Raw genomic sequence first — 10,473 nt, 5'->3', positions numbered from 1 at the left:
GAATAAAAGAAAATAGTATGAAGGTGCAGAAGCACTTCGGGTGGTGGAGGGAGCAACACCCTTGAAGTAAAGGTGTGATGTGTTGTTGATGTTTTTGAATTTTTATTTTAACATTATGCAAAGACACTCTAGTCATATTGTCACTCTTGGACCAATCTTCTTAGTTGATGTATAGAGTGTAAATGTCCATGAAATGTTAAAATAGTCATAGTCAATATTGTATAACTATCACATAACCATGCAATGATATAATTATCACAACGTTATCGGCTTAGGATTCAACATTCCACATCAACGTAAATTAATACGATGTTAAATAAGTATGGGTATAGATTGAATTTTTCAAAATCTAGTATAGATATAATATTTTGAATTAGATCTATAATATATGTTCATTTTAACTAAGACAATTATATTTGAATTTTTTTCAATCCAATTTAAAATAGGTTAAATTTATATTGAATTCATTTTGTTAATTAGATATGGGTTGGGCTCACTAGGTTGACCTTCTACCTGAACTAACTCTCTCAACCTTCAGGCGAGATCGACTCGTCTCAATTCTTCAGTCTGAGTCAACTTGACTCAATCTTCAGCTTGGGTAGATTCAGCTCTAGTTAAATTGATTTGACTTGACCTTTGTCTTAAGACGATTCAGTTCAACATTCGCTTTAAGTCGATTTGGTTCAACATTCACTCTGAGTTAACTCTATTCAATTTTGGATCCAGATTAATTTGGTTCAACCTGGTCTTTAATCATTTTATCTTGACTTAGATACATCTTGATTTTAAATTTTCAAAATTGAGAAAACGATCCAATCTAAATTTAATTAAGTGAATAAGATTTAAGATTCAAAATCCAAAACTATGGATTTAAATTTAGGATAAATCCAGTTGTACCAGCAGGGACCAGGCGCCGTACGGGACAGACATCAACGTCATTGGACCATCAAACGGACCGGACGCCCACGTCACCGTATGGGACCCAGGAGACTACCCTTCTACTTACTGTTGGGAAGGGTTGGGCATGGTAGGCCAGACGCCCGTATGCCCATGACCATGCAACCTTACCGCTTGACACTTGGGGAAAAAACAACTCGCCCGAAATCGGCCGGCCAGGCCGGGGACCCGTCAAGGGCGGCCAGTCATGAGGATAATTCCCGCGAGGACGGCCGCCCGCGTTACTAATCAACTTAGTTTAAGGTAAGTAGGGGTTTAAAAGCTATTGGGCTGATTTGGGCCGTGATTAACTTTTCACTAATCCCAAGCTCATAGCGAAAACTATAAATACAGATCCAGGGTGAGTGGTAGATAGGTTGCATTTACTGCACATTTATTATTGTCTAAGAAAAACGCCATAGCTCTCAACTGACTTTGGCATCGGAGAATCTTTCGCAGGTCTCCCACCCGCGGACTGAAGAGAAAATTGAGGAGCGAATACGGAGAATCCGACGTACGGAGCGCGAGCAAGTGAAGACGTGAAGACGTTGGACGAACACAGCCCTCACATGCGAAACACCAGTGAAATGAAAGCTATATAGATTTTGGATTATTATATATTAGATCTCAAAATTTGAATTTTTTGTCCCCACCCTTAACGTTAAACTACAATACAAATAGAACGTCCAAACCTAACGTTGTCACGTGGAGCTTCATACATAACGGACTTTCACGTCCAAAGGATAGGCCTAAATATACGGAGAGGGAGTTTCTACTGAAGTAAGCTCATTCCACTTTTTCCACCACCACTTGAAAACTCCTTACTTGATTTTGGAGCGTTTAAAGTGCTACACTTAAAAAGAGAATCTCATTCACCACGCAGCCATTACTTTTTGAGCCAGCATCACAACACACGTAATCTTAGATGTGGTCGAAACATGTTAAAAACACGAATACAAGAGACAACGGATCCCAAAAATAGATATATACAGTGGTGAATGTGTAATCTTCGTTGAGATGGTTAATATGTCACAGGGTGAAAAGAAAACGTGTCAATATTCTGCCTTAAAATATCCATAAAGTGTAAATGTTAAATACACGATAACATGTTCCATACTTCAATCATTTGCTACATTATACATGGAGACCAGTAAAACAATGAAATTTAGGGTAAATATTTGCAGTGCTTTACAAAAGAGCCAACGCCAAAATATTTAATCAAAATCGATTAGAATATTATACAATCAAAAGAATACAGCTATAGTTTTATGCTAATGAATAAGTTATGTATCCTAAACCAGTAAAAAGGAAACTAAAACAGACCAATGTAAACATCTTTTTCATGTAAAATATGTAGTTCACCCCACCCCCAAACTCGGGGAACAGCTTACAATAAAGGGGAAAAATTGAATAATAATTAACGGTTTACAAGATCTATTCGTTAACTACCGACTCCATCCGAGAGTTAGTTGAGACTGCAGCCTTGAAATGAGGCTTGGAAGGGAAAATAAAAACAGAATTTGAAGAATTTGAAGGCTGGTATGCTGCTGAATATCTCACTGAAGTCATGGAAAATTTAGGTAACTGTTGCATGCCTGAGACAAGTGGGACAAGTTTGTAACTGAGAATGTGCTCGGATTTTGGAAGAACATATATAGTGTCATTATGATATCCGGATAATACAAAACTCTGTGCGTCCCCAAGTGAGTATTTGATTTCTTGCAGTAATTGTGTCTGGTTGGAAATTCTAATATAATACGTAAAGGGATCTCCTACGACGGCATAAGGGGGGCATTCAAAACTAACAATCAATGGTGGTAACTCCACGTTCACATCTGGCAGCTTTTGTTTAGTCACAACCCAAGATAATGTTGAAGTAGAAGCACATTTCTCGTCAATCCCAAGGTCTCTCCTCCATTTCAAACACAGAGTTCCGAGACTGAGCTTAGAAATGTTCATATTGGAACTGACTGAGAAAACCTTCTTGAACACTTCCCCAGGAACAAGAAGTGCGGGATTTGCAAGCTCCTCGCTTGCATGTTGAATAGAACACGTCCTTTCAGCATTATCCTCTACTTCTATACGCATGGACTTTAACCTTAACGGCAACTCAGTGCAGTTTTTTGCGCTAACAATGAGCACATTCTTTTGATTCAAAGGAAGTGATTCTGAATGATTAGACTCTGAGGCTTGCTTGCTCTTAGAGAGTAGCAATGGGTCTCGTCTGAATGGCATCAAATAATGATGGTTAAGAACAATAGCATTGTGCCCTTCAATTTGCAAATGCTTGTGAACATGGACTGTCTGTGTATTTAATTCATTACGGTAAGGAGTATAACCCAAAGATACATATAGCATAATTGGTTTAGGTCGGTGCCACTTGATTTCTAATTTGCATGACCAGGAATCCCCATTTTTAATAATGGGAACGGAAATCAATCCAAATGATTGCTGTATTTTCTTTATTTTGTCAGAATCTAAGTGAGAATCATCTTCTCCTTCCGGTCCAGATATACCAAGCAGCTGAACATGATGACTATCCAGAGCATATGGCTCATTGTCCCTTGGACTAAACAAGCCACCCCCCTTCACATCCACGAGATTTATCTTCAATTCACCTGAGTAGACATCATGTCCTTTAGAAACCAATGTTACGGGTACCAAGAAAACTTCTCCCACCAATGCAGGACTTGAGGCACCAAGATGCAGATCTACTTGTGGATCTTGTTCTTCAACTTGGGTGTACTTCTGACCAGATAACACGAGAATAGGATCCTTTATTGGAACAGTTTGTACACAGTCCTCCAATGTCCAAAGAGGTAAACTATCCAGAGAAGCAGGGCTTTCAGCTCTACAGCAGATTGACAAGTGTGATCCAATTTTTGCAATAACAGATAGGCATTCAAGTTTTCCACTTTGATCTGGAAATCATATAATGAACCCAAATCACATTCAACATAAAATAGATACAGAGCAATACTTCTAATGGTAAAAGATATGTATGTGACAAGGTAGAAATAAGTGAGGCACACAAAACAGTACACATACTACTCTACTACTATAGAACCAAGGATAATATGACGGACAGATCTTATTGAAAGACCACTCTGATAAATCCATACCAATTTTGAAAGACATATAACAGCTTCTGCAAGATTTATAAATGTCCCAGCGTTAGCCAGAGATAGCATCATAAACAACATAAATTATGGATGGCAAGATACCAAGGCAGGGGACATCATATACTATAGAACATTTGAAACGTACCAGCCTAGGTTATTTGCTTATAGAAACAATAGGCGCACTGAACTTAACAACTAAATAGGAAAATAAATTTCATCAAGAGCAACCGACTTACCACTTTGGATATCATAGGTCAACCTTAGCCATTTGTTTGATTCAAGTGAAAGAGACGGTGCTGTCTCTGTTCGATGATGTTGAATACCATCACTAACTTCTACTGACTGAGACTTTTGGCCATTTGTAACAGAGAAATTGCAATTTGATTGGTTGAATTGGATTTCTAATCCATCAATCTCAACAGTAAGGGGTAAGTGTGAAAGAAGTGATACTGTAATCAAGGTTGATGCCCCAGGCTTGATTGACTGTTCATGGAAAGCAACTGATGCCAGCATCACCAACCTAAGAGGACTGACAAGATCAACCTCAAGCTGAAGTGATTCCTCTGTTGAGATCTTCAAATTACTTTGGTGTTCATTTGTTGCCAATCCTGAAGCTCCACTGACAAGCTCAAAAACCTCATTGTGTACAATTTCTCTTTGCAGTAAATTTGCAGGACCAGCTGGACCAGTGTCTTGCCGGACACCAGTATCAGATGATACTGGCAAAGCAGCCATTTCAAGGGAATACTCCACAAAATCTTTAATAGCACCACTTTTCCTGGAGCATTCTCGCAGGTAACCCAAGACATCCCATAATAAAGTTACCCATCCCTCTTTTCTGTATAGGCTTGCTATAGTATCAAAAATTTGTTTTGCATTACTGATGTCACCTTCAGAAAAATATTCTCTGGCCATCTGGAACCCACAAAAAGAGCTCATCCTCAGAATTTTAATACTGCCGTAGGATTCATATGCTTTTTTAAGAAGTGCTATAATTTCAAGTGAATCTCGGAACCTTTTTCCTTCAGAGACAGCATAGCAGATGTATTCTTCATCACTGAGACTGTAAATCCAAATGAAAACAATAGTTTACAAGATGTTAAATATCAAAATATGAAATTATTTACCACTCAACTAAGACTTACGGTAGCATTTCAACATTATCTCCTTGTTCAAGTAATCGGGCAAATTGACCCACATACACTGAAGGAACAACAGACTCAACAACACTATCATTCTCACTGCTAGTTTCTGACATTGAGATTGCAAGCTCCAGCGCTGATCTCTTCTCACTCAAGTAGTGAGCTGCTAACTGTTTCAAATAGATGAATACAATTACTCAGGGAAGTCTATAAAAGATACACCTAATTCACAAAACAACTTTGCATGCACAAATAGATTATGATAAATCATTAGATTCTGATACAACATACATAAACACATTGCAAACACATAAATATGTGAGCAAACGACACTCACAGCACAGTTACAAGTTATGAAGGGCACCAAACCACTGATTTGAAAGTTGATAATTGTGAATAGAGCCAAATGCAATAACAATATAAATTATGAACAGAAAAGTGGGGGCAGGGAGGGAAAGGAAAAAAAAAACATGGAAATGGTAAAGTTAAAAAAATATTAACTATACTCCATGTTATTAGTTTCTCCTTTTTAATAAACATATATTAAAGTTCTATATTGACAGTGAAAATTAGAAGCACCAAAAAGGATATAACTTATACCACAATTTCTCCTCCAGCATCCCCCACAAATTGGAGGGAACAGAAACATAACTATTGAACACTTTGGAGTATTAGTTATGATATGATCCATCGTTTCCCTTCCCCCATATTTTCTGATTTCATGACAACATTTCCTTGTCCTTCCCATATTTTGCACCAAACATAGCCATAATGTTTCACCAACATTAAAACTTGAAGCAAGCATAAATGAATTAAATAAATGGAATGGAAGTATTAATAGAGACCTAAGTCACACTGAGAAACATGTCAAAAAGCATGTCATAAAACTATGATATATTTGATTCACCAAAACCACCTAGAATATCTGTTGAATCCGAGAGATTGATAAAGGTTCAAATTCATGTGAATCAAAGTGGAATCAAGATAAGCAGAATGAGAGAAGCTGAAGCCAAGATGACTCTCACAGAAGCATCAATGATCAAAACTAACTTAGATTGAAGTACTCATGGAAATTGATGGTTTGGATAGTCATTTTCATTGTAAATCTTTAAACAATATAACACCACAATTAAAAAGACTGACCAAGGGCATTAGGGTCACATTGAGAGGGGTTTGGGGAGGGTAGGCATACAAATCTTACCACAACAGAGGAGTTATTTCCTACATTTGAACCCTAAGAGAGAATATTTGAATCCTGACCTCAAAGTCACAAGCTAGAAACCTACCATTGCATCAAAGCTTGCACTCATATGTGAACAAAAAATCAAACCAGTATTCCTAAACAAGGTAATTAGATAAATGTTTCAACATATGGCTTGACAGTTTCTTTCCTAGGAGGCAACCACTGCCAAGTAAAGAGTCAGGTATCATAATTAAAAGGTACAAAACATTGAGGAAAAAGGATCGGTGCTCTAGAGTAGATGTAAATGACAAATAAATGCAACAAAGGTCATACTGTTGTAGTGGTGAGGGGATGAATCAAGAGAAAGTAGGATGTAGCAGGTACTAATAAGATCTACAAGCTTACTTAAGATGATTTTGCGATGTAGGAAGAAGAAACAAAGGCTGTAATGAGAAAATGGATAAAATATGAAGATATTTCAATTACAAGAGCGACATAGTTGTTAAGATATTTCACACAAAGAATAACACCAAAAAACTTCACATATGATTTGAACATTCCTAGCTTTAGGAGATGAGTTGGACCTAGTCTATTTCTAGTAGTATGATGCCAAATTTTCTCCAGTCTTATTGTTGGAGTACCTTCAAATGTTCAGTCCTATAAATTTCATGTTTTAGAAGCCAATCTTCGGCCTGAGAGGTGTGTTAATATGTCTTACATTGATTAGAAATATGATAGAAGAATGCCTCTTTCTGAGGGTATAGAGCAAACAGAAGTGGTAAAGTCATTTCCCTTTCTCAACAACAAGATAGTTAAAGAGATGTGCTCACTTGGTAATAATAGGCAGGATAATATTCCCATTCAGACATAGGTTTGGATAAAGTACTAAGGTTAGGTGAAGAGCTTTGAGTTATTTTTGAACTTGTCTCCAACAATTCACCAAATACCAAAAACTGCCTACTCATCCACTCCCAGTGAAGAAAAGTTCCTTCTGGTGCACCAACAAGCCTTTTATATGCATTCTTATGCTGGCGAAACCACCCCACCGCTTCTGCAACCTTCCCACTGTGCAGTAACAAGGTTGATATTTTGAAATGTAATTGTTCAGATATAGATTTTATCTCAACTAAGCGTTGTACTGCCGGCAACCTTGTTGTCACCCCAACAATCTGTAGTATAATACAAACAGAAAACACATGTTATAAAACTTGGCTTTGTGAATATATATATATATATATATATATATATATATATATATATATATATATATATATCTATCTTGTAAGCACACAAACACGTAAAATATAGAACACATGCACTTGAATCCAAATATAAGATTTTGTGTCAAAGACAAATTAAAGACAAAATAAGTATAATTGAATCTGTTAAACATATGTAAAACTATAAAGTTAGTTGCAATGAATGCGCTTGGAGGATGTGAAACATTGCTACTAACAAGGCTCTGACTTATGAGGGCAAAATATTGGGGACAGTGATACGCTTTCTTTCATTAGTTCAAACAATAGACGTAAGGAAGTCATACAGCGCCAATAATAGCATTTTCAATATCATGATCCATAAATGGTGAAAACAAATTAAATAAAGAAAACACATTAAAACAACTCCACGCACCTCTCGCAGCGTATGGTAGGCCTCCTCATAAAATTTCAATGCTTCTGGCCAGTCACCTCGGAATTCTGCATATACAGCAACCTAGCAATTCATGGCATCTAGATAAATAATGCACATTTTTTTTTATAAAAACACATAATATACAAATTCACAGAAGTTATGCAGTAAATGAAATGGCACAAGAAAGTCAAAGAACAAATGTAATTCCAGCTTCCATTTCTACCTTTTCTTTTTCATGAAAGCCGCTATATTCAATATTTAAATTGATGTTACAGTCACAATTTCATCCCAATCTTCTATATTGTAGAAAATTGCAGACAAATGTCGGCACAATTGCTGTTGTATTGTGATGCAATCACACAAACCCAAAAACCTTGACCTCAATGCGTTGGCAGACATTTTTAAAACCTTGGTTACTTCAAAAACGAAAAAGGAAAAAACGAGAGGAGGAAAAAGAATATTCTTACTTTGAAGCAGTAGCGAACAATCAACTCAACCGAGTTAGCATTCTTCTTCTCTATCCGCTGCTTAATCCTTCTCCCTTCTTCTCTATAATACGTGACGGCCAATTCAGAAAACGTACTCGCCAGCCTACACCCAAAATCGACAGCGTCAAGAGAGAAAATCGACACAATTCCCAGAAAAATGTAGAGCAAGTGCATTGCACGTGCCTGTGAAGAGAGACTTTGAGATTGGCAGTGTCGTTAGGGTTCAAAACGATGACATATTTGGCATCTACCTCCGCTCGCTTCCGCAAGGCAATCATTCTATCTTCGCTGATCTCATCTGCATTGTTGCTCACCACGACAACCACCGCGAACTTGATGCTCCTCCCGCGAATCACAGCCCTGAAAGGGAACAACAAAAGATAAAGCTACTGTTTATGAACGAATAAAGAAAGTGTGTGAGTGAGAGAGAGAGAGTACTTGATGGAATCGAGATCGGAGCAGAGTTGGAGCCACTCAGCGGGGTCACCGTTGAGGTGGTGTGAGGGGAAGAGAGCGGCGAGGAGAGAGGGGGATTTGGTCCGGTGTTTGAGGAGCCAATCGCGTTTGAGGATGCCAGGAACGACGGGCGAGGGTGACGTGGCAGTTGGATCCGGGTCCGTTTTGTTGTTGAAGAGATGGATGATTTTGGAGATGTCGGGGAGGGCTAGGGTGTTGATGGGAGGCTGCGCTGACAAGAAGTGGGTGGAGATGAGGGTGTGGAGCTCCGGGCACCCCACCAAGGACGCCAATGTCACCGGCGGAGTGCGCACCTCTTCCGGGTACTCTTCCATCGGATCGGATCCACTTCAAGAGCTGCTGCGTCTGTTACTGTTTACTTGCGAATTGCGAGTTTCACTGCTCTTGTTGCTGTTATGAAATGTGAACCATGACCAACAAGGGACACGGAATTCTCAAAATGGCTAAAATAACTTGTTGCATAAAATTATTTTAGATTTTTTTTTTTACATCATGAAGTTCTCTTTAGAAATGGATTAAATTTTTCTAATACCTTCTAAATCATTTTTAAACAAAATCATTTTGCAACTTAGATTTCATTTATTTTACTAATAAACTAGTAGACATGCACCTAAGAGAAAGAGTGAATTCAATAATATGTAAGGAGTGATTGTGTAAATATTTTGTCACCTCTTGAAATATTTTTAATGTTGCACTAAACAATTCTTCTAGTAGTTCAGGTGTAAGGAATTAATGTAGAAAAACTATAATTATCTATTTTTAATATTATATTAAATTATATTTGTAGCATAGTTCAGACGACCTGGACGATAGGGAGTAGTTAGACAGTCTAAAGACGTGAGATACTAGAAGTAAAGTAAAATTTCGCTAAGAAGGACCAGACGGAGGTGAGGAGATGGAGGTGAAAGGGTCGGACGACCTATCTTGGTAATCAATTCGTAGAACAAAGTCAAAGGTAAGTATTGATTAAGTGTAATGGACCGAGGTTGGGTCGTGATTAACTTTTCCTTATTCTCAAATAATCATCAAAAATTTAAATAGAGCTCAAACATAAGATATAAGTTACTGTGCATTTAAGACTACGGATTATTTACCGACTTAAACATCAGAGCATCTTCGACACGTACCCCGGTTGGAATGAAGGCGAAGATAAGACGAAAATATGTGAAGGTGTTTATAGAAGTTTCTTGACCATATACCCGAAATAATATTATACTCTCTTTTCATTTTAAAACAATGTTAAATATAATTTTAGTTTCTAAATTATTATACAAAATTGGGTATCATTTTTTCTTAAAATTTAATATTGTTTGGTTCGAGTAATAATATGCAAAAATTTTAATTAGGTATAAATATTGATAATACTCGAAATTCTTAACTAAGTAGGGGAATGGAGATGTGCATATTCGTCTCATCCACGTTTCTATTTATATTATTAAAATATTTATAGTCTATAATATATATATATATATATATATATATATATATATATA

At 37.2% G+C, this 10,473-nt stretch overlaps 1 protein-coding gene across 1 annotated transcript; it reads right to left on the bottom strand.

The window, feature by feature from the left end:
* Positions 1-2,147: 2,147 nt before the first annotated feature.
* On the bottom strand, positions 2,148-9,388 carry LOC148206664 (uncharacterized). The gene is made up of 8 exons (XM_088104543.1): positions 8,942-9,388; positions 8,687-8,863; positions 8,483-8,606; positions 8,016-8,096; positions 7,214-7,552; positions 5,204-5,370; positions 4,295-5,121; positions 2,148-3,857 (listed from the first exon to the last, which is right to left on the bottom strand). Exons 1-8 carry the CDS (start codon positions 9,292-9,294, stop codon positions 2,371-2,373), a joined length of 3,555 nt encoding a protein of 1,184 aa, XP_087960669.1. The 5' UTR covers positions 9,295-9,388; the 3' UTR covers positions 2,148-2,370.
* Positions 9,389-10,473: the final 1,085 nt, after the last annotated feature.

This window comes from Vigna umbellata, chromosome 1 (assembly GCF_029865625.1).
Source record: "Vigna umbellata cultivar VRB3 chromosome 1, Vumbellata_1.0, whole genome shotgun sequence".
Classification (NCBI taxonomy): Eukaryota; Viridiplantae; Streptophyta; class Magnoliopsida; order Fabales; family Fabaceae; genus Vigna; species Vigna umbellata.
This window is presented reverse-complemented; position numbering and strand designations above follow the sequence as displayed.